A 26127-nucleotide genomic window follows, 5' to 3' on the forward strand; every position below is an offset into this window, starting at 1 on the left:
ATTCTCAGATTATGTAATCCATATGAAACTTGCATATAGGCGCGTCCACTACTGCGGAGATGAGAGATGAGTCAGCATTGTTGACTTAATCTCTGCAGCCGAAAACACAGAAAACATTATCAATAAATTATTAAAATGTTTAGACAGTCTCCTTGCTGTTTTTTCACGACACATTCATAATCGTTACGTTTGCCGGTGCACTGTGGCAAGCTTTATGCATGTGTTTGAGCACTGATTAGGCTATGTATACATAAGATTAAAGGCTCATTATTATGATTCATGGCTTATTAATATAAATGCGCGATTAGTCGACTAATGGCTTAAATGAACGACTACTGGTCGACTAGAAAAATCTTTAGTCGAGGGCAGCCCTAGTATTTTGCTTAAAAAGACCTAGTTAAAGAGATGCTTTTTATTTTTTATTTTTTAAAAATGAAACCTTCACGTTGTTCCAAACCTGTATGACTTTCTTCTGTGGAACACAAAAGAAGACATTTTGAAAAATGAAACTTTTGTCTATACAGTTTTGACTTCACTGACTTTCATTGTAGAGGCAACAAATATCTTCTTTTGTGTTCCACAGAAAAAAGAAAGTCATACAGGTTAGAAACAACATGAGGGTGAATTATAAATAATTTTTTTTGGGTGAATTATACCTTTAACTCTTCGGCGGCAATGTCCACTAATCTTTACTGAAAAACAATGGTGCTCCTTAACCAGTTTTCAGTTAATTAATAGTGGCATTCCCCCCAGCAAAATTCACAGCTTTAAACACTCAAACACTGCAACAGGAGGGTCTAAAGGGTCTTTTGTTCGGGGCTGTTGGTCATTGCAGTTAATGACTTCAGTAAACTCTCCAACTATATTCCAAAGGGAGTGAAGCAGTCCAATGCACCATAACTCTGAGTTCCACAGTGCTCTCGGGGACGAAACAGGAAAACAGCAGGCCGCCATCACTCCCCATACAGGAGGCCCAGAGCAAAGACATCAAGGGGAGGGAACCTGAAATCACTGGCTTGGCCAATTAAGCAGCTGCCTCGCTCAGCAGAATAATCACGCTTTACATCCGCAAACTAGTTGCCTCCCCAAACATGGCAAGCCATACAGGAAGAGCCGAGGGCTTCTGGGTCCTCAAGGCCTCTCAACTTCACCGGACCAGTTCAGATTTATGGCAAAGAAGGCGGCAGGTCATCTCTGTCTCCTCTCCCTGTACAGAATGTTTTGGCTGGAAATGCCTACCCCACAGTCCCTCAGCAGTCATCAGGAGAACCACACGCTCCAAGCTGCAACAGTCCAGCACAAACCCCCCATTGCTCCAAACAGTCTCACAACAGCTACATGTCTCTACACCTCATTTTCTTTCTCCTTCCATCCATCCAAGAAAGTGTGTATTAATTTCCTTGCCTGTCAGGTTCTAGTGGAAAAAAAAGTCTCCACTGCCCGGGTAAAAGTACGAACATGGTATTAAATTACGGCCTATATAAACAACTGCAGGTATTGTGTGACGGACGACATGAAGCCATCCTTTGTTCTCGAGATTTGATAATGCAAAACGGCATCAGTGCCATATGCTCCAACAAATGCTAACAAGTCATAAATTTCCATCAGTACAATGCTCTCTTGTGCTTTTTCAGTTAATGTTATGTACATGAAACCATGCTTGCTTTAAAGTACCTTGCCAGTCACGTCAGTTTTGTCAAATATGATTTGGGAGCAGCTTTATATTAGCCCTACTGCCTTCCTATGCCACAATTAGCTTTTTGCAAGGGCATCTAAAAAGTTCCCCTGCTCTTTTTTTGATTTCAGTTGAAAACTTATGCTTTAGATCTGCTGTTTTGAGATGCCATCTGTCTAGCTGGGGCACTATCCCCTTAAAAAACTACCTCAAACAGTAGTGCATGTGCAATGGTGCAGGTTTTGATTAAGCCTGTATGATTGATGTGGCCTACAAATGCTCTGGGTGTGCAAAAGTATAAAGAACTGAGATATAAAGGGTTGTGGTGTATGGCGTGGGAGGCAGTCTTTACCAATTACAATGAGTGTGAAGTTGAGGGCGAGGCTGCCAAATCCATTGGTGACGCGGCAGATGTATTTTCCGGCATCCTCTAGTTCCACTTCTTTGATCTTCAGACTCTGCTTCAGAACCTTGTAGCGGCTCCAGCCTGGATTCACGTTCCGCCCATCCTTCACCCACAGGACCAGCGGAGGGGGGTCACCCTCTACAGGGCATGGAAGACGAATTGTGCGGCCCAGTTTTGCAGTCTGTCTGTCCTCTACCTTACGACTCACCCATGGAGGACCTGGTGCAAAAAAACAATGTCTTGTCAATGTCCAATTTACATATCAAACAATAACCTGTGCAAAAATGCACATAATTGTTTTTTTTATTTGTGTGTGTGTGTATATGTGTATATATATATAAGCAATAAGGTACGAGAGGCTGTACTGTATCGTGAATTGACTAGGGCTGTCAGTCATGGAAAAACCCCTTAACTGTTAAAAGGACAAGATAATACATCAGACATTTAAACAGATTTTTTTATTATGAACATAGGACTGACCTGAAGGAAATTGCTAAATCTGTATGCAGGTAATAAACTCGCTCACTCAATCTCTTTCTCACAACACTCTTCTACATAATACAGTAAGCTTCAATGAACAATATCAACTGAGAACAAACAGTTTACGTTGCTAAGAGTGGTTGCTAAGGGTGTTATGTAGTGATACACAGAACCGTTTAACGTGAATAAAACACAGCTATTGACCAATCAGAATCAAGGATAGGAACTAACCATTTTATTTATATTAGGGGTGGGACGGTTCGGATTTCTCACGGTTCGGTTTGCATCACGGTTTTAATGTCACGGTTTCGGTACAGTTCGGTATGTGCTATGTTCCGTAAAAAATACGACAACTGTCAAATAAAGATAAAGAAAATAAAAACAAATAATCTAACTACAAGAAACAGCACAAAATATAGCTGCAAGCAGCAATTACGGGGCCAAGCACAAAAACGGCACAAGAAGCCAGCCAACATGGCTGGGAGCATCAGACCAACAGCAGCAGTGAGCAATTAGAAAAAAAAGTTATTAGCATTTTTGTCAATTTTGTTATAACTTTTGACCACAAGGTGGCGCTGGTCCGAAACTTCTCAGGCTCCTTCAGGGCATTGTCCTGATGACCCATACCAAATTTATGAATTTTGGTCAAACCCATCAGAAGTCAGATGCAAAAAAAGCCATTTTTCATATCTCCACTCCAGTAGGTGGCGCTGCGCCGAAACACTCTATGATGCCTCAGGTCATGCTTGTGATGACACGTACCAAGTTTGATCTGAATATGATAAAGCATTGCAGAGATACAGCTTCAAGAGTCGTTTTTGCATCATGCCTCAAATTCATTGCTCCGGTATACGAAAACGGTTTGACTTATCGACTTGAAATCCATAACTTTTTTGTCGGCATGGTCTGAAGATGATACGGTTCGATTTTGGTGAAAATCGGAGCAACAGTCTAGGAGGAGTTTGTAAAAGTAGGTTTTTAAAGAAAAACAATACAGCGGACAGGAAGTTCAGCTAACTATTTGATATCTATGTTCTCAGCATGACCCACGGAATCTACTGAGACCAGTTTCATTCCAATCGGTTAATATAGTCAAAAGTTATTAGCATTTTTGTACATTTTGTTATAACTTTTGACCACAAGGTGGCGCTGGTCCGAAACTTCTTAGGCTCCTTCAGGGCATTGTGCTGATGACCCATACCAAGTTTCATAACGATACGCTACTGTGTTTATAAAATACAGCATTTTAGCACAAAATTCAAAATGGCCGACAGCCAAAATGTCCGATATGGTGCCCCAAATCGAACAAGACCAAATTCATGATTTTTGGCCAAACACATCAGAAGTTATAAGCAAAATATAAATTTTTCATATCTCCGCACCACTAGGTGGCGCTGCGCCGAAACGCTGCTTGTTGCCTCAGGTCATGCTTGTGATGACAGGTACCAAGTTTGGTCTGAATACGATAAAGCGTTGCCGAGATATAGCCTTATGTCTATTTTCGCAAGCACTACGTACAATTTGTTCGCGTGTTTTTCGAAAACGGTTTGAGGAATCAACTTGAATTCCATAACTTTTTGTCGGCATGGTCTGAAGATGATCTGGTTCAATTTTCGTGAAAATCGGAGTAACGGCCTAGGAGGAGTTCGAAAAAATAGGTTTTTCAGAAAATTCAAAATGGCGGAAAAATTTTCATGACGGAAAATGACGTCATAGGGTGCAATCGATTCGTCTTGAGCCATGGAATCAGGGAAAAAATGTTTGTTTCTAGCCCTTACGGTTAAAAAGTTATTAACATAAACATAAGTGCAACTTTGGACAGCTGGTGGCACTAGAGGGATTGAGTTAGAGACTCCAAATTTGCTATGGGCATAGTTCAGACTGTCCTCTAACTGTGTGCCAAATTTCATAACTTTCCTGCAAGCGATTCTATGGGCTGTCATAGACTTCAAGAGCGGAAGAAGAAGAAGAAGAATAATAATAAAAAAAAAAAAGAACGCCAACAATAACAATAGGTGCCTCCGCACCTTCGGTGCTTGGCCCCTAATAAATACATGAGAGCTAAGATACAAATAAAATAAACAAATGCTTTACAGGTTTTTCAGGTACAGAAATTGAGTAATCAAATATAAAAACACTGCATATAAACTTCTTTGAATAGGTAAATAAAGATGAAACATTATTTAAGTTACAAAAGCTATTCAGTCAAGAGTGATTTCTTCATGCTTCGTAGTTTGATTAACATTAAAAACCACATAGAACAGGAATATTAGACTGTTGTCCCTTTAAGACATAATTCAAAGATCCAGTACACTGATACTGATACACACATGCATTGTCTTTCTCGTTTTTCCCCTAAGACATAACCTGCTATGTTTGTTAGGATACTCGCTAAGATTGGCATGTTGACATAATTTTTGTGTGAATTTGTCCATTTGGGTGCAAGACTTTAAAGAGAATTTGAGAGAGAGTATTTGCATGCTGTGACGCGGCTCTCCATGTATGCGCTTGATGAGCGCACACACACACACACAAATCTCCTCACAGCGCGCGCGCAAGTTCTCTTTCACATCTTACGGATGAATGTTTAAATTGGCAAGGTTTAAATGAGTTTAGTTTAAACACAGATAACAACATGAGATGTTCAGGTCTCACCTGCGCTCACACGCTATCAACACCCGGTGATGACGGCGTAAATGACTGGTCATAGAGCTTTCCGCACGTCATTGAAAATTTTTTTTTACAATGAGTGACTGTTTTGTCCATGTTCTTTTGATCATTACTTTTGTAACGTGTTGTGAAACTAGAATGCATATCCATCGACTGAAACATACATTAACCGAATCCATCTGTCAAATCCATACTATAGATGCATCATCAGGTTTGGGATGAACCGCGGTTCCGAACCGTGGAAGGAGAACCGAACGGTTCGATTTTTTACAGCGAATCGTACCACCCCTAATATATATATATATATATATATATATATATATATATATATATATATATATATATATATATATATATATATATATATATATATACATATATATGTATGTATATGTGTGTGTGTGTGTGTGTATGTGGTGCTTTTTGCTAAAATACAAAACAATGAATACTAATAAAGAATTTTAAAAGTAACATTTAGTATAATAAAAATAATAAAACAGTAAAGAAGTATTATTTATATAAATATTTTATTAATATTTTATATTTATTATTATTTTTTTCTATAAATATTTGTGTTTTTGTGGTGCATTTTTCTTTAATGATTATTAATACATTAACAATATTAATGAATGTATTAGCAAATCAAATAATAATAATGATGATAATAATATTTTTTTTAATAAAATGTAGTATAATAAAATAATAAAATAGAAAAAGTAATATTTTATATCATGTTAATTTTATTAATATTTAATATTTTTCTATAAATATTTGTATTTTTGTGGTGCATTTTGCTTTTATAATTATTATTGCATTAACAATATTAATAAATGTATTAGCAATGATAATTTTTATAATTTAATAAAATAAATTGCAATATTATTATTATTAATTTTTTGTGAACTTATTATACCCACCGTAATACAGAGAAAACAAACGCATTTGATTCCCCCTCCAGATATACACAAAATATTGTAATATTTTTAAAATTATGCAACATTAACGTGACAGTGATTTTCAATGTCGACTAACAGCAGTATCGTTTAGTTCACTAGTCTTGCATATCCTTATAAAAGACTTGAGTCTTTTGATAGAAGAGCAGATTCATGTGCCCTGCAGACTAAAATGTTCCTTTGCTGCCATTAGGGCACAAGAAGCGCAAAGTCAACACTGCCAAAAATGTCACGGGCAAAAAAAAAAAAAAAAATTCTGACATGAAGAAAATATTTTTTCTTCAGCTCCTAATACACCATGTCCCACAAAGATGTTATGAGGGGGGAAGTTAGGCACAAGAATTTTATGGGGAATTTCTTTCCTTGCATGCACAAGGTCCTTTTCATCCCTTCCTAGCAGCTTGTGAAGACTCCCATGAGCACTTGCTTTCCATTTCCTTCGCACTGGCGTGTGTGTACGTTGGAAGGCACCTCTCATTCATGCCTGGTACTGTCACATCCTGTTGCTGCTCTAGCAGCTGCTTTGAGAACCACCAAGATTATAAATTGAAAAATGACACTTGCCCTAAATGTACTTTTTTCTCTATATTTTTTCAGTCTTTCTGCTGGAGTGAAGTGTTTTCACCTGAAGTTGCTGGTTGCCATCCAGGAAAGTGCCACGAGAAAAGGTGGGAGGGAAAAGAAAAGGTTGTTTTGGTGCTGGAATTAAATTACAGTAAATTCCAGAATGTTAGACTGAGAAGGGCCGAGAATGACAGAAAAATTCCTCTCTGGAAATAGAGCAGAAAAAAGGTGGAAATGAACATCACAGCTGGAGAGGTCTATGTTAAATGAATCATGCACTTAATTCACAAATGTAAGTGTATAAAAAAATTGGTGGGTTAATAAACTTTTGAGAGGCATTTGAAAGGAAAACAGTTGTGCGTTTATAATGAATATTTCATGTAATTGGAGGGCTCCTTGAACAAACAAAGGATCTTTTCACTAGCGGAGAAGAGATAAGGGGCATTGCTCAGACCATGTGAGATAGATCTTATTAATCTGGTGGCTGAATGAATAGAAAAAAGAAGAGGGTAAGAGTGTTTGCTTAAGAATATTAAAACAACAAAGTGGATACCATAGAGCACAAGCTGAAGTAGCTCATTCCCTTTCTATTAACAGGCCACGCTTTACACATGGCATGCATCACACACATGATGAGGAATGTGTTAGAAAAAAAGATGTGACTCAGAGAGACTCAAGGAAAGAAAGCTTGTGATTGTCAATTCAAATTGCTTCCTTCCATTGCAAACTTACCTATTTGTCACAGAGCTGTGTCTAAGCTGACCGAAAAGCTTTGATGTGAGGCAGAGAGAAGCGTCATATGTGCTGACAGACAAATATTGCCCATAACAGTGGAAAAGAACAAAAGATGACAGGGGCCACACACACGTCCCATACAACAAAAACATGTCTGGTTGAAGCTGATGGCAGACAGGGTGGCAAAAGAAATCTCCTATCTGAGTTGGAAATAACATCACTGTGTGCTGAGAATCAGGGTCTACAGCAAAGGTAGACGTTTAGGCAGAGAATGAAGTATTTTAGGTTGAGGTAAGGATTCGTAAAATGTAAAAAAATAAATAAAAATAAAAATATACCATAAAATGTTATAACCAATCCATTTGTAGCACCTGCGCCACAGTTAAAAAAAACAATATTAAAGCTTACTATTTTTATTTATTTATTTTTTTTAAAACCTGGATAAACTAGTTGACCTCAGTAAAGTTTGGGATCAGTAAGATTTTTTAAATTAATACTTTTATGCAGCAACGATGCATTAAAAAGTGACAGTAAAGACATTTAAAGTGTTACAACAGATTTCTTTTCTAAATAAATGCTGTTATTTTGAAATTTCTATTCAATAAAATCAAGAAATAAACTTATAATAATAATAATAAATGTTTCTTGAACACCAAATAAGCATATTTGGATGATCATGTGACGCTGAAGATGGTATTTTTGATCAAATAAATTCAGCCTTGGTGAGCATAAAATAATTCAAAAATATTATAAAATATTATCAATCTCAAACTTCTGAACGGTATACTGTTTTGGCTAAATTCTTAGCATCAGATATTTCTTTCATGGGTAACACTTTATTTTAGGGCATTTTAAGTAGTTGCTTAATAGCATGCATATTACTATTACTATTTATTAGTACTTATTAAGCACACATTAAAGGTGCCCTAGAATTAAAAATTGAATTTACCTTGGCATAGTTAAGATAATAACAAGAGTTCAGTACATGGAAATGACATACAGTGAGTCTCAAACTCCATTGTTTCCTCCTTCTTATATAAATCTCATTTGTTTAAAAGACCTCCGAAGAACAGGCGAATCTCAACATAACACAGACTGTTACGTAACAGTCTGGATCATTAATATGTACGCCCCCAATATTTGCATATGCCAGCCCATGTTCAAGGCATTACACAAGGGCAGCCAGTATTAACGTCTGGATGTGCACAGCTGAATCAACAGACTAGGTAAGCAAGCAAGGACAATAGCGAAAAATGGCAGATGGAGCAATAATAACTGACATGATCCATGATAACATGATATTTTTAGTGATATTTGTAAACTGTCTTTCTAAATGTTTCGTTAGCATGTTGCTAATGTACTGTTAAATGTGGTTAAAGTTACCATCATTTCTTACTGTATTCACGGAGACAAGAGCCGTCGTTATTTTCATTTTTAAACACTTGCAGTCTGTATAATTCATAAACACAACTTCATTCTTTATAAATCTCTCCAACAGTGTAGCATTAGCCGTTAGCCACGGAGCACAGCCTCAAACTCATTCAGAATCAAATGTAAACATCCAAATAAATACAATACTCACATAATCCGATGTATGCATGCAGCATGCATGATGAACACTTTGTAAAGATCCATTTTGAGGGTTATATTAGCTGTGTGAACTTTGTTTATGCAATGATAGAGTCGAGAGCTCGGGAGGGGGCGGAGAGCGCGAGCAATTAAAGGGGCCGCAGCCTGAATCTGTGCATTTCTAATGATGCCCCAAAACAGGCAGTTAAAATCTATGGGGTATTTTGAGCTGAAACTTCACAGACACATTCAGGGGACACCTTAGACTTATATTACATCTTGTAAAAAAACATTTAATGGCACCTTTAATGTCTTGTTCTACATGACCTTATTCTACATTCTTAATCCTACCCAATACCTAAACTTAACAACTAACTTAACTATTAATAAGCAGTAAATCAGGAGTTTGAGGGAAAATTCATAGTTAATAGTGAATATGTGTTCCCTATACTAAAGTGTTTCCCTTTCATGATTTAGACAGTCTGAGAATGCATTTCAACAAGCAAGCAAACAAAATTAAACAAACAAAAAAGGACAGAGTTGAGATCTACTAAATATAGTTATATTTCATTATACTGAAAAATACTGCTAAAAATAGTTACACCTAATTAAAACCAAACTCTTTCACCCTATATTTGTGGCTGCAAAATATTTTAGTGCCTACAGATTTATCTTAGCAACCTTAATGTTCATGTCAAACTATAGACTCTAGACAAAGAAAATGAGAGCAAAACAAAAACAGAAACAAAGAAAAACAGAAAGACATCATCTTGCGTCCATGTGCAGGCATTGCATGCAATGCATTTTTGACAGACCTCCCAGGAAACACCCTCAGCATTCAAGACATTGTTGAGGACAAGATCAATGGATTGATGCTCCATGAAGTTCATACACATTTATTACAATAAATTACCACAATTGCATGAATCACTTGGCTAATTATTGTCTATATCTTTAAAGCAGAACTCAGTAAGATTTGCGAAGCTCCCTATAGAGGTTCCTTCAGTGAATCACACTGTCGTAAATACTCCAAGCGCAGCTCTGGACTACAACGACTACAACGCTCACCAGCGCACTAGTTTTGCAAATACAGTACAAGAAATCTCGATGGAGGTGGGTAATTTTCGAAATTGTCTTATCAAGTCATAATATACAAATTGTTTTTGAATTACTGTAAAGCATTTTGTCACTCTCACGTGAACGTGAACATGAGGCGAGATTGTGTCGGGTCGGCGAAGCTCAACTTGCAAGTGCTGTTAAGTGCAATTAACCATCGTAAGGACTTAGAAAACTATTTATGAAGGTAAAAAAAGTTACTTAGTTCTGCTTTAAATACTTAAATATTTACTGTCAAAAAGAAATCCTAAATGTACGGATTGCCAGCTACCAAGCATGCACTTCTTCCTGGCCCGTTTTGTCTCAGACATCTTGATATGGTTTTTCGATTTCTCAAAGGATTTATGAACAGGTCTTACAGACCGCAGTGAACTTTGAAGCCTGGGAAGCCTCCACATCTTTAGATGAACATCACTGGTGTCACAAGAAGAGCTTCAAACGGACCTTGACAGCATGCTGCATGGATAAATGATTAGAATGGAGGAAGTGACATGACCATCAAAGGCCGAGAGAGATGGAAAGAGAGTGCAGTGTGTAAGAGAAGAAGGTGCAGGAGTAACACTGAAGACTTGGGTGAACCGTCCAGGCATGGCAGCCAGCTAACTAACTGGTGCTGCCAAAGGACGTGTACACAACATCCAAAACAGTCCAGCCCATATTGAGAGCAAGAGCCTGTGCTGCACATTTCTGTCAGTGTTCCGGGTGATTAATTTAGCTGTAAATCACCTGCCGCTGTTACAAATCTGCTCAACATAGCTTATGACCGCATATTCATTTTTTTTTTTAGAAGGAATTGAACAAAACATGTAACAGCATTTTAGTTCCTGTAGCTTAACTTGGTGCTACTAACATTAAAGTCATGAGTTTGATTCCCAGGGAACACATATGCTGATAGAACTTTATAATAAAGTTCAAGTTGTTAACATTAGTTAATGCATTAGTCACAAAGAATTAAAAATGAACAATGCTTTTACAGCATTTAATCTAGGCTAATGTTATACAATATCTACACTTGCGTTCAAACGTTTGGATCAGTAAGATTCTTTACTGCTTTTAAAGGAAGTCTCATATGTACACCAAGACAGCATTTATTTGATCAATAAATGTATTAAGTGACCCCTGACCCCAAACTTTTGAACAGAAGTGTACATATGCTAATATATTTTCAACATTTCAAATTGTATAAATGAGTTAATATAGTATGAACAAATAAGATGAATTACTGATCATTTAAATATATTGTTTTTTTCACATTTTTAATATGATATTGTTTTTATTTTTCATTTGATTAATATAGTAATATATATTATACTACGGGGCTGTTGAATGCTCGAATCTGATTGGTTGATCAACGTTCTAAGGTGTGCAATTATTTTCAGGGAAACGCACGGCTAAAGTAGTTCTAGCAGGTCTCGACCGCATTGCAGTTTGATATCACATTGCCAAATGATTTCACTAATCTCAATAGGTCCTTACAGCCTACAAACGCAAAAGAAACAAAACCCACAATGACAAACTGACCAAGCAAATAAATATAGTAAACAATAGGATGAAAACGACAAATTATTGTCATGGTTTTTGCCACAAAATATGTTTTATTGTGTCCTGAAAGTTCTTGTGCGCTCTCTCTCTCTATCTTTCTAACATACACACGTACTGTATCATACAGACACACACACACACTCGCTCAGATGTTTGGTCAGCACTGCTCTGACGTATTAATCAAATAGTTTAGCAACTTAAGATACATGACTTACCAGCGAGGTAATAACAGTGCGGTTCTTGAGATAAACTTATAGTTTCGCTATTAGTAGAGACACTGCTGCTGTTAGAGACGCACAGATCAGGTAACGTAGGCTAATTCACATATACACATTCTCTCTCTCTCTCTCTCAACTGCATTAATAACTGTATCAACGGTATTATTCTGCTATCAAGGCTCTGAAATGACGTTTTGGAATTAGCAAAGGAGGCTTGGGATGAGATGAGTAAGAAATTAGTCCCACACACAAGAGTGTTTTAAGGACAAAAACCTGACAAATGTCTTGAATACGTGTTCCGGTCCCACTTTATATTAAGTGGCCTTAACTACTTTGTACTTACATCAAAAAATAAGTACAATGTACTTATTGGGTTCATATTGAATTGCAAATCACTTTTGCAGCTATTGAGGTGGGATACGGGTAAGGTTAGGGACAGCTTTGGTGGTATGGGTAGGTTTAAGGGTAGGGGTAAGGTGTAAGGGATGGGTCAACAGTGTAATTATAAATGTAATTACAGAAATTAATTACAAATGTAATTACATGCAGGTGTTTTTAAAATATAAGTACAGTGTAAAAACATGTATGTACACAATAAGTCCATTGTATCAAATTATTAATTTAAATGTAAATACATTGTAGTTAGGGCCACATTATATATAGTGGGACCCGTGTTCCTTATAGAAACCTGCTTCGCGTCGTGGCTGCATTACCACCTCGAGTGTGCATTATTTTCTAAGAATTCAACTGCCCGTCTGCAATTATTCCTTACATAATGCATGTTAACACTCAAAAATTAAAATTCTGACATAATTTACTCATGTCGTTCTGACTTTCTTTCTTCTGTGGAACACAAAAAAAGGGGGGGGGGGCATACAGACTAAATTTTACCCCACTGACTTTCACTTTATGGACAAAATTCTCAAAATATAGAAAACAGTACATAAGAAAGGTTTAGAACAACATGAGGGTGAATAAGTGATGACAATTTTCATTTTTGGGTGAACTATCCCTTTAATGAATTGAACCTTATAGTAAAGTGTTACCAAATAATTAAAAAAACAAACAAAACAGACGACTTTAAAAAAGTCTTTAAAAATGCATCTAGATGTTCTCACACAACGCTCTTCTGTAAAAAAATAGAAATAGCACTGGCAGCCAATCAGATGGCAGCTTCTGCCAGGTCATCTAGAGTTTGATCTACCTCTGCCATGTGATCTAGACAGCTGCTTTATCTTCTTCTATGTTGAATATCTTGGAAAAGGGGAGGAGAGCTGCTATAGAACTCAGCATGTGATCAATGATAGAGACAGATAGACCAAACACTGCAATGCTGGTCTTGGCAATGGAATGTGACTCTTTTATCAGGGAAAGCGATAGTGGCAGAGATTGAGGCCTGACACTGTTTGCACAGAGCCTCCTACTCTGACACAAACACAGGACGGCTAGGTAAACAGGTTTACTCACACCTTCCCTCACTTTTTGTTCTGGTAATGTGAATGCAGAGTTGTGGTTCTGTCACCACCACTGCTCACAGCTGTCTCTCTACTGTGTGTAATCAGATCTTGAGCCAGACTTTGTACTCGACCAACTGCTGCCTCTGGAGCCAAGCTAACTCAATAAGGCACTGCTGAAGTCTGACATCATGTGTGCGGTTCCACACAGACTTCCTTGTGGGTTTTGTGCTGCTCTTTGTGCCCTGAAGAGGATGCAGAGCAGCTGCCTATCATCCAGTGACCCATTAATTCAATTAAACACAGCAAAGCCCAGGCTGCTTTGTCTCACTTTGTCTTAATCTTGGTGACATTCTGTACATATTACAAAATTGAGCACCAAGTGGTTGTCATTTTTGCATTTTCAAATTCCTGTTTTATTTTAAAGCATTGTTCAAACCTCAAATATACACTACTGTTCAAAAGTTTTGGGTCACTAAGATTTTTTTTAAATGTTTTTCAAAGAATTAATTTAAACATGATGGCAAAGCTGAATTTTCACTTGTCTTCAGGTCACATGAGCCTTCAGAAATCATTCTAGTATACTTTCTATTATGCTCAAGGAATACTTATTAATACTGAAAGCAATTGTGTTGATGAATATTTTGTGAATTTATTATAGTTAAGGAATCTGTTTTCAAAAATATGCAAAATCTTTGAAAAGTAAAGCCTTCACAAAAGGCATATCCAGCATATATAAGACAAACAGGGGTTTACAAAGACTTGTAAATGAATTTAGTAGGCTAAATAGCAAATAAAATGTCAAATTTGAATGTGGATAAAAACTACCTTAAAACTGGCAAAACCAGCTGGATGAACTTTAAATCAGTACCAGCAATCTTACTTGTGTCAAATGGCATAGTGGCACGGCGCCTTCTCACAAACTGACAAACAGATCAGACCGTTACCTGTATCATTTTATGAACGCTTGATGGTTAAGAAAACATTTCACTGTTTTTATATATTTATTTATTATAAATAAAACTAATATAATATACATTAAAATATAAACTAATAAGGCAGGTAAGGTGAGAAGTAGATCTAAATGCAGCACTTTAACAAATCCAAAACAAAGAAGGTTATCCAACATGCACTCATAAACAAGACAACTTTACACATAAAATAAAGACAATAGTTGACAAGGAACTATGGAAAATGAGGGCATGCAACCTTGTATTTACCGGAATCTTGAGATTACAACACGTGACATTGTATTCGGAGCTGTTCACGTCCTCGGAGTGGGAATCAACGCCTTTCAACCACTATCAACGCCTAATTGAATCTACAGCGGTCAGGTGGGAGCTTTCAGAAAACTCCCAGCTTACAAACTGTAATTACGAGCTCTTCGAGGACGTGAACGCTTTTTACGAGCCAAAATCTTGCAGTTACAGTAATTACGATATGGCGTGAATGCACCTTTATATATAAAGGTAAATGAGTAACTAAACAAGACACAGGTGAAGATAATTGGTTACCATAGAAACAAACTAGAGCTGCATTTAACTCCACTCTTAGGCTATGCTCATGCTGTCTGTCCAAATCCAACTATTTGTGTATCCGATTGGAATCTGATCTAAATTGATGTGTACATTGCCTATTGCAACTGTTCAGATTCGATTTGTGTGTCCATGGCATGCCGTTCTTTCGTTTTCCGGAATATCTACATTGGTTTCTGTGACAATTCCGTAGTGCTAGTAGTAGGGTGACCACCTGGCTTTTGATCTGTTGCAGGACAATAGATGTGATTTAATGGGTTTTAATTGATTTAAAATGTACCCATTAAGCACAGCCAGACTTTTTGCATTTAATGATGTACATCTTAAATAATGCTTTTGTCATTTAAAATAAAATTAAATATTATTGTGTGAGAGATTAATATTTTATTTTAACATAACTTTTTGTACTGAAATCAATATCCTGTGCACTAAAAATGTCTCAATATAAATTTTGGTGAGCTTAATAGGTACGTTTACCCTAAGTTTTGCGCTTCAAAACTTCTGTTAAGGGTGAGCATTGATGCTCCCTGATTTTCACAGTGCACTTTTTAGCGAGCGAACGTTTCATTGCCCTGGAAGGATTCTGAGATTGAGACGGCCCTTGAGATGGCCGACACCCTGATCAAGCTCCCTGAACTAGGGAGCTTATTGAGAAGCACCCATACACTCCCCCTTGGGGGAATCACCGCCACTATTTTGAAGTGCGTTCAACTTCATCAAGTGGTGAGAGAAGTTTATTTGGACAGACACTCGACCTCTCGATTTTGACTGAGGGAAAGAGTCTACTCAATATGTACACTTCAGGCAGATCCATAGACCACAATGCAACACGACTGTAGCTACGATTGTGTAGCTACCTTAAGTTTAGTTATAGTTTAAATAAATTATTAAAGAAATTAAAGAAATTATTTAATTAATTAACTTCTTTGGATTTATAATATAATATAATATAATACAATATAATATAATATAACTGTTTTTAGTTGACTTAATTTTGATAGCTTTACTTTAGCTTACGATAATAACCGTGCTAAGCCCACTTGCTAGAAAGGGGCTGATGCCAAGGATCTCAGATGAACCCCTGACATTTAAACCGCCAGCTGGGGCATTTGGTTCAAGAGTGTCCACTCTTATCAACCTCGCCCAACCCTCACCCCGATAGAGATATTTTGAGAGCTTGAGATGAGATAGCATCTATTGCTGTAAATGCACATAAAGTGTCCCTGTCTGTCATTAAGCTGCCATGGTTCTCCAGTCTGCAGTTCAACAAAATGATCTACAATGGAGGATATGTTTTCTGCTTTGTTATTCAGTATTTCAGACCCCCCAAACTGAGGTTGCGATCAGTAACAACCTCAGTAACCCAAACCCAATGTAGAGCAGCATCTCCAATTTCTTCAGCGTAGGACAGCATTCCCTATTTATTTCCTCCTCATATGGACCACCAGCAATTTAGACCACAGGGAAAGGGCACTGCAGCACGCCAAACCCACCCTCGTAAATAGACCCGCAGCTCTGCAGGGTTTCGGGGGTAATGTTGAGTAACCTGGTCTCCAGCACCGTAATGAGCACCTGCTTATTAAGCTCGGCCTTTGTGTCAAAAATCCCGGCCGACAGCCATCACACGCAAGGCCTCTAATCCTGCTTTGGCTCTCTTTTTGCTGCTTCTTTTTTCTATTTCTCTCTCTCTTCTTTTTTTCTCATGAGTGTTTACTTATTGAGTTATGCCTTGCAGCGTGAGCTACTGCTGTAGCAATGACACTGATAGAATCGCGTGCCAGAGCAGACACAGCTGTTTGCGAAAAGACAAGACTGCACAAAACGCATTTGCCAAACTGATGTTATTAATCACTTTTGACCCTATGTTACTCTAAGAACACGAAAATTTCCTTTTTTCTTTCCTTTTCTTAGATTCTGAAATAAACTTTTTTATGACACCGATCCTTGTTTATAAGCCCTCTCCCTGTGCAATTTCTGTCCTTGACCTTTGAACTATTGCAACGACCCAAGGAAAAGTGGACAGAAGTTACCAATAAGGGTGAGAAAAGAGGCCCTTCCATCCAGGTTTTAAATTCCTGGAATGCTAGAGCTCAAAAAATGGGATGCTGGATTCACTTTGCGACAGGGAAGTTCATCTCTCACAGCTGACAATGAGAGGTTGATCCTGGTTGTGTTGGACACCTGTAATCCTGTGAAACACAAACTAATCCTTCTTTTAAACAGAGGATAAAGAAACAACCAAAAAGCCTCCTATATTGAAACAGGGAACCTCCCATTCAGAGCAAATTGCACATGACGAACGCATTGGCCTGGTCTTGCATGAGGACACTGCTCCGACAAGCTCAGTCCACTGGAATGGAGAGAACAAAAGTGGGATGGAAGCTCTCAATCTCTCATTCAGTCTCTCTCAGAGTTGCCCTCTCCCACCTGTGCAAACACTCCAACTCGGTATGTCACAGGTACATAGACAAGCAGGGGATGAAACACGGTTAAACTCCGAGAACTAATCAAGCGCTGAAACTTTTAACTAAGCTCAGATTATAAAAAAAAAAAAGTTCAAAGGCTTGGCGCGCTTCCTTTGTGTTTTAATACCTCCTCTATAAATACCGACACTCAAAGAGCCGCGTCGATGCAATACAGCACCGACAAATGCAGCTCATTAGCTGCTTTGTTTACGTAAACTGACTTTTCACCCACAAAACCGACGGCATTTGTGATGTGAGTGCACGTTTAACATAGATCATGAACTACAAAGAAAAGCCCTCAGACTTCAGAGGAGAATAATGGGCTAATGGTTCTGGTTTTCATCTGGGATTAAAAATATGGGGTAAAATACAGCATTAGTTTTTGCCAGACTGGGTTCATGCTGTCCTGACATTAATGTTCTAGTGTGTGCACGTTTGGACTGCAGGACCTGATATTATGAACATCATGTTCAAATTTAACAACTGCACTACTTCCCATTGAAATGTGCTGGTTAACTTGCTCAGCGTTTACAATGCCAAGGAACACACGCACATGTGCATGTGCGCTCACACACACACACGCAAATAAAAGTATAATTTTTTTTTTGAAAACTCAGCTGCCACATAGGTACACTTAAATGACTCTCACTTCCTGTGGCAAGACAAACTTCAGCAAGAAAATGTGTTAACAGTGAAATCACTGCCGTCACCATCATAATTATCTCTGAATCCCAGCCAAATTACAAACACATGTACACATGCATGCTAACACACACATGAAACATAATGTTCTTCTCAAAAGCAATATTCTGTGAACTACATACTGACATTTCTCTCTTCAACAAGAGTTGTGCATTTTGCTGATACAGTTTGCAGCTCTTGCAGACAGACAGGCAGACAATAACACGGTCTCCTGTGCACGCAGACAGACAGGCAGATAAGAACAGCTCTGGTTACAGCTGTTTGTATCCTTAGGCATTTTCTACTCTGTGCCAGGTACATAATTTCTCTAACACAAGCTACATTAGATGCAGAGCTCAATGATAAGGTTAGTTCATTGAAACTGCAAAAATTTTCAGCTTACAGTATATTTGCAAGTAAAGTTCTTCACAGCTATTTTTATGTGAATGGTGACCACGGACTGTCAAGCTCCAGAAAAGACAAAAAAAAATCTGAAAAAAATGCTGTAACTACTCAATGTCACAGGCAGCAGGTGAGGAAACACCTTGGACTAATTATTTGTCCTCAAATCTTATTTGCAATTTGAATATTCACACATTTTAACTTTACTGTAGCTCTCTAACAGAGTTCATTGTGTCATTTCATTGCATGGTTGTTGTAGCGCTGTGCTTGAATTTATTTTCAAGGAAGTACTTGTATATCAGGCGTGTAATGGTCAAATCTTATGGTTCAGTGTGTACCTCAGTATTGAAGTCACGGTTCGGTATGGGTTTGGTACAGCAGGGGGGAGAAAACTAAACATTAAATTGCTTTTTTTTTATTAAACTGTCATTTTTTTAACAAATGTGTCTGTGTTTAAATAAATTAAATTATAATTAAAATGTTCTTTAAAAAAAATTAAGAATAAAAAAAAAAAAATTTCTAAACTAGGGAGCCCTTACTTATACATTACTACAATATTAAAGTCCACATGAACTGGAAGTTGCAAACGACTTTTTTCCAGTGTTGTGACATATTTCCAAGTGAAACGGAATACTGAATAGAGGGCAGGGTTTTACTTTAGCGCTCCTTGTTACGTACAGAAGGGGACAGAGACAAAGGTAAGGTTAAGATACAGTTTATTGAACAACCAGAGATCGTGAACTGAGTGCAGGTGAGTTGAAGCAGGTTAAGTTTGTGACTGATGATAATACTGGAACTGATACTTGTCTTTGTCTTTCCCAGGGATCGTGGAAGCAGGCAGGCGTGGAGCAGATGAGACACGATGACACTCACAAGAGACGAGGAGGCACATGGTACGCTGGATACAGGTAAGTAGACGTTAGCAGAGTCCTTGAGGTAAGCATAACAAGTAGGTATGCGCTAACGAGACCAGACAGTGACTGAATGTTCTTGGGTGTCTTTTATGGTGCTGTGGTGATGAGTGTTGATGCATGTCCGGTGTGGCTGCCTAGTACTCAGGAGAGGGAGTGCGTTGTGATTGGTTGAGTGAAGAGCCTGGCGTGTCTGTGACACTCCTCTCCATCTCTCACTCATAGCAGACTAACGGTTGGAGGGGAGTGGTTTAAGCGTTTTCAACCCAAGCCATCAAACTGACATCATCAGAGAAGGAACGGCATTCCAGACCGGAAGTAACTTTTCAGATTTTGATGAAAGACTACCACGACAAACTATTTTTTTTGTGTGTGTATTAACTTGCACAGTCTCCTCATCTCCTCATTATCCGCTAGCTGCCTGTCCCCTGAACACACTGTAAAAAAACGTGGTCTCTGTAGTCGTCACAAGCTCCAAAAACGGCAATAAAAACAAACTGGTGCAGCCTGGACCACAAAACATAATAAACATGCTCCAGTCAATAACCGAGAAGAATGATTTTAAATGCGTGTTCATGACTGTTTCAGGAAGCACGGAGGGGAGGGGGAGGAGGAGGCGGAGGGAGGGTCTAGCTAGCCTCTGTTTTGTTTGACAACACTTCGAACATCAACAGGAAGTTACTCCACCCAGGATCACTTAGAGCACCTAATTGTTCAGCACAAGACTAGTGATATGCGCTAACAAAGTAAATAGGGTTATGAAATTGGGTTTTGATTTCATGACGACTTTAAAGGTTACAATTATCAACAGAGCCCAAATTACTAGATTCATTTGCTATTTATTTTTATATGTAATAATCAACACACACACAAAAACAAACAAACAAACAAACAAAAAACGTAAATTGCATACAAGGCAGGTTTTGCATTAACTTCTAAATCTAACTATAAAGTTAATTTTCAATTTATTTTAAAAAATATAATCATTTACACAGTGGCTGTCATAACTTGTTTTTGTGACATTTATTTAAACATACATTAAATAATCAAGACATCACTAACAAGTTAATATAAATATAATGAATAGGCTAATATAGTGCATATATGAAATGCTAACAAATTTTTCTAGCGAACTAACAAGCTGTAGTGTAGATACTAAATCCTTGAGGCAAACGTAATGCTACGTGAGATAATTTTTTCAAGTTGTTTTATTGATGGGCAAATTCCAAACGGCATTTTTGCACCCTTGAAGGGCACTTCGAGAAGGGGACGCCATTTGTAGGGGTCTTCCAAACGAAAGTGAACAACTGGGGCCCTTCCACAAGGCCATTAGCGAAGGGTACATGCGATGGTCACTTCAAGGAAGTAATTTTATCATTTATGGTCATGTGACCCAGGGAATACTCGTGATTTGAAATGAAATATTCTATGTAAATGTATGCAATTCAATTGAATAATGACAGAAAATTAATCATTAAATTAATCTAAATCAAAGTTATACATTACACTATAATTATATGAATTATACACAGGCATATTTTTAATAATTAATCACCAAATATTTTATAAACAAACACATAAGTGGCAAGGGATGAGTAAATTAAAGCAAATTATATCCATTTGAACTCTCCATTACAATATAGACACATGCCTACTAATCATTCAAAGCTTAGTATATGAAACAGCCAATGGTTTTCCGTTGCATTTAGCTTCTCTCTAACCTCGGCCAAAGTGGCCAGAGACTGACGCCTGCATTACTGTTGTCCTGCAGAGGCAGATCACAGACACAGCATGGCTCCAACAGAGCTGCTCCATTATCATTTGTTTGATAAGCAGGGCCTGCCTGCAGAGCTGCATTATCTGTCTAATAAACCCAGAGATCCTGACACCTGCTGAGAAGCCAGCTGAAGGGAGCGCTGCATAACTGAATCCTGTTTTCCCTGTTCTTATCAAAGCTATTTCTACTTTAAAAGGTAGATCATTGAAGTAAATGGAGCATGAGGGCCAACATCTCCTGCTTACAACCCAGAGCCTGGAACTGATTTAAATATCTGAGCGGAGGAAAAAAAGAAACCCTTAAAAGAAAGAGTGAAAGTCTTTTCCTGTGGCTGCAAATAAAAAAAAAAAAGTACCACGTTTTACTGTATCTGACCCCTTTAAAGAGCATAACCCAGGCCTTTGATACATGTGCCACTCTAAACAGCTGGTAACTGCCACAACTGTTGCATACACATTTCTGTCTTTCATCGAGCTCTACAACCGGTAGAGTGCATAAATCTCAGAGCTATATTTATTAGTATGGATACGGGTTGTTTCGCTTTAAATTTAAGAACACGTTCTGCAATCAACTGCCACATCAGAACAAATGTCAAAAAACAGTCAAACATCAAGCTGTGCAGCTCATAACAGCCAGGCGTGGTGCCACAGGAACCCAAACTTTTTCTTGAGAGAAAGCAGTCAGTTTCTTTCCACCAGCAAGAAATTTAGTGAGAAACAGGAAATATCTGACCACACGAGAGAACAGGGAAGAAAGAGCATTTCTCGAACCACTGTGTTCACACTGGTGTGTTTATGTGTGTAAGGCTTGCTGGAGGAGTGTCATGCCAACCTGAGCTATCCATACTCATAGAAACTAATGAGATCAAGATGAACCCCACGGGGCAAGAGTGAAATTATTAGTGATGCACCGGTCATGATTTTTAATGGCCGATTCTGATTCTGATTTTTTACAAGCAAAAATGCAGATTATTTGCTCTATAACAGTCCAAACTGGCCTTAAACAAACAAACAAACAAAAGAAAAATCTAGCAATTTGAGATGCAATCTCAAGGAGCAATTTGAAATTAGAGGCAACCACTGCATTTTAATCACAATCCAAACAAAGATGCAACACATTTTTTTTTAATTTAAATTAGATCGTATAATTAAAGATTTAGAGCAAAAACAGAGTGGTCAGACTAGCAGACGGACTCAATGAAAATGCAAATTCACTCTCTGACAGTAGGTGGCGCTTATGGAACTGCAGAGGTTTCTTTGGGTAAGGCTGTACATAAAGTCTTGCTATGCTTATAAACACTACTAACAGTGAGCTTGCTGTGCCTGGTACAGTATTTTTTCTGCTGGTGTGTCTTTACGAACGCATTCAATGTATCCTGTCTCTGGCCTGTTTACAGACTTTGTAATTTTCCAAACAAATGACATTTTGGGAAATTATTGCAGTGCAGTTTGTCTGGAATAGAGATCAGCCAAAATAAAACCATAAACTGGCTGGTTGCCGATCGTGTGTTAGGAGTAAAATCCGTCCGGTTCCATTTATGGCCGGTCGACCAGTGCATCTCTAAAACTTATCCAGGCTATAATCAGATTTTTGCTGAATATAAAATATGTCAGATATCATTTACCGTACATGTGCAAGAACAAACCTAATTGGATCTTATAGATGCTCAAATGTGTTGGCGTAACGAGAGAATGAATCTCATTGGTTCTCAAGGGTCAAGCAAGTATGTTTGAGCTTCAATTTACTAAAATATAATTCTGTAAACATTGTTTACTGATCAATGTTTTTATTTGAATAAAAACCTAAATTGAATCTATTCAGCATATAAAGTGATCGGTCTCTTCAGAATATTTCAGAATATTGATTTATTTTAAGATCTCTTTATGAATGTTTAGAATGCATCAGAGTTTTGGGTGAATAGACTTTCAATGGAAAGACAGAATTTGATAAAAAATATCATGTGTTAGTGTTCCAATATGAAAAAGTCCAATGGATTTTTAATGAAACAAGGGTGAAAAAATGATTGTTTCACTTTTGGTTGAACCTGTGATGCACAAATTGACAGTCTGTCTGAAATAAAATAACACAGAATAAAATAAAAATAAAATCCACATTAATTACTCAGATTAAAAAAAATCTAGGTGTTATGAGGATGCTCAAGTTATGATGCTTTAATTTTAAATTTAATCTCCAACTATGATTGAAAATCAAATTCTTGAAAGTACAGATTGTTCCATTTCAAACTTCTGAAAAGTAAAACAGACAGTGGCGAATCAAGTAGTATTGAAAGGTAAATGTAATCAGGAAAGACCTGCTCTGATCTATCTGTTTTTTTATTTTCTACAGTGAAGTCATGTCTCTGCTCTTCCGGAATTCTAGGGAAACAAGTGTTTGTGTCACAGAGAAATGCTCTTGACACATGTGCCAAAGTCTCATTGGAAACACATTCAGTAACTGTCTTGCCTTAAGGTCCATATCGTGTTTCTCTACAACATAATAGTCACTTCACACAACAATGAACCCTTTTAAATGAACCAAGTGCACTCGTGTCTGACACAATCTATTAAAGCAATTTCCTGATTGTTTATTTAAAATTAAAGCTTGTAGAATGCCACTGTTCTAGCAATTCCACCAACATACACCTCATTCAACACAGCCAAAGAGAAACTGTTTACACACATGCCATATATTGCCTCCTGTTTCCTCATTCCCTGCTTTTAACACACAGATAGTGGGAAAACTGGGATCCAGCATTCTAAGAATGGATGACAGGGGGGAAAAAAGGGCAATTCAAGGACAACACAGATTGGGAACCCCTCTTCAAGAAGGGCTCATAGCACACAATACAAGATAGAGTCAACAAATGGACCAATAAACAGAGAAGACAATGGTTTGTTTACTTAGTAGAGGTCAGGCTCTGACTTATGGGTTAACCTGGCATTCTTATGGGCGCAATAATAGTAATCACCTTTAACAGAGTAAATACCAGAGTTAACTCATCCAGATTTATTATGCCAGACACAATAATGTTGTTTCAGATAACATTGACATAAATGGCTAAGCCACTATAAAGGATAAAAAGATCTGGTTTCCCAGCATGAGCTCTATAATTAATGCATTCATTTTAAAATCATTTTAACCAAGAATAATACAAGATGAAGATATAGCATAACACATAGAAATGGCTTTATCTTTCAAACACACTCATTTAGGACTATTTCCTCTGGGAGACAGTAAAATGTCCTTTGGGCTCACAGCAGGGTGATGGCCCATGTGGAGAAGTTCAACACCTTTCTGACTCAACTCTCCGATACACAATCTCCAGCACAGCAGGTGTCATTAGTTAGACTTTGAGTAATGTAAATTGCTTTTCAACTTGGCAGGGAACACTGAAATATGTACCTCTAAATTTCGGACTTCTTGTCAGTGCAGATATAGATGTAGGACTTCAAAAGAATGACTTTATGTGCGAGTGCAGTTCTTCTGCTGTGTCTGTAAACACAGCACATGGCCGGACCGTTCCCTGACGTGCTTTAAGTAGTCAATAAACATATTGAGGTGCAAAAGGTCACTTTTTAATGTCCTGACCTTGTAGCAAACTGTAAAAATAACAACATCTTTGATTCCATCAGTTTAACTTGTAACAATAGCTTTATTAAATTCAACATAAAGTTTTAGAACTCTGCACTAAACTAAAGTGCACTAAGTTATCACTTTAATTTTATAAAAAACATTAAGGCAGCAATCAAACTAAGTAATTTTGAAGTAATTTCAGTACATTTGAAAGTTACAGGGCAAAATACACCAACAATTCTTTAAAAAGCCCTATAAAATATGTGTAAATCTTTGTGAAAATTGGTTTTGAACACTTTTCTCCTTGAATTTCTTTATAAATGTAGATACAGAGCAAAGATTCAAAAAGAAAAACGCGAAACATTAAAAGGTGGTCTTCTAAAAATTACACAGAAAGCTGTTATTTATGAGGAAAATATATGAAATTATGCCCTAATGAATGAATAACAGACAACACAACTCACCTCTCGCTTCACATGACAGCGCCACGATCAAAATCCCAGTGAGAAAAGTCAAGATTCCTCTCTCTGGAAACATTTTTTATGACTCGCCACTGAAAGAAACCACGAGAATCATAACGATGGAGTTTTACACAACATAGCCAACACACTGACGCGACGCGACAAATTAAAACGCAACAGCAGCTTTTCACACGTTGGTCGCGTCGTGTCATGGCGTTCGTTTGCAGTGTGGTAAATGTGCAATTATAGCATATTGAAATAAACAGCTATTCTATAAATGTAGTGCGATTTACTACTTACATGTCCGCCGAAAGGGATTTAATATTACGAATTAAACAGTTTCTTGTGGAAAGTTGAGACGAACACTCTTGAGCAGTAATGTCTTCTTTGAAATGACTTCAGATCTTTTAGTATATTGTCCAGGAGAAGAAAAGTTCAGGAATAGTTAGGTTCCACTCGCCTCTTCTCTTGACATGACCCGTCAGCATCCCTGACCGTTGATAGAACTGAAGGTCTACAGCTGTGAATCACAGCAGTGCTCCTCCAAGTCAACAGCTGGAGACTAGCAGAAATTAAACACGAGCGCCCCCTATATGCGGACAGGTATAGGAGGCCCAACCATTAGAGAAAATCTAAATCCGTTAAAGGTGCCCTAGAATCAAAATTTGAATTTAAAACGCGGGCAGGGCTTATGCTCCTAGAACGGACACTGCACTAGTGATATAAAACGCACACACACAGGTCTGTTAAATTAAGCAATACTTTTAAGGTAGTCTAATATTTTTCTGACTAACAAATTGGCACAGTAAGGGTAGATTTAAATAAAGAAAAACGAAATTTAAATAAAGAAAAAACGAAATTTAAATAAAGAAAAACGAAATTTAAATAAAGAAAAAACGAAATTTAAATAAAGAAAAAACGAAATTTAAATAAAGAAAAA

The 26127-nt window shown here is 37.5% G+C and overlaps 1 protein-coding gene across 1 annotated transcript in view; it reads right to left on the reverse strand.

Annotated features, from left to right (window-relative positions):
• The window catches only part of fgfrl1b (fibroblast growth factor receptor like 1b), a 44675-nt gene extending 18901 nt beyond the window's left edge, over positions 1-25774 (reverse strand). The window contains exons 1-3 of the mRNA XM_048176517.1: positions 25488-25774; positions 25191-25279; positions 2028-2300 (exon numbers count right to left, since the gene is read on the reverse strand). Coding sequence (XP_048032474.1) covers positions 2028-2300; positions 25191-25263 — 346 coding nt within the window. The 5' untranslated portion in view covers positions 25264-25279; positions 25488-25774. The remainder of the gene's footprint in view (positions 1-2027; positions 2301-25190; positions 25280-25487) is intronic.
• Positions 25775-26127: the final 353 nt, after the last annotated feature.

The sequence above is a fragment of the Megalobrama amblycephala genome, linkage group LG23 (assembly GCF_018812025.1).
Source record: "Megalobrama amblycephala isolate DHTTF-2021 linkage group LG23, ASM1881202v1, whole genome shotgun sequence".
NCBI classification, from domain to species: domain Eukaryota; kingdom Metazoa; phylum Chordata; class Actinopteri; order Cypriniformes; family Xenocyprididae; genus Megalobrama; species Megalobrama amblycephala.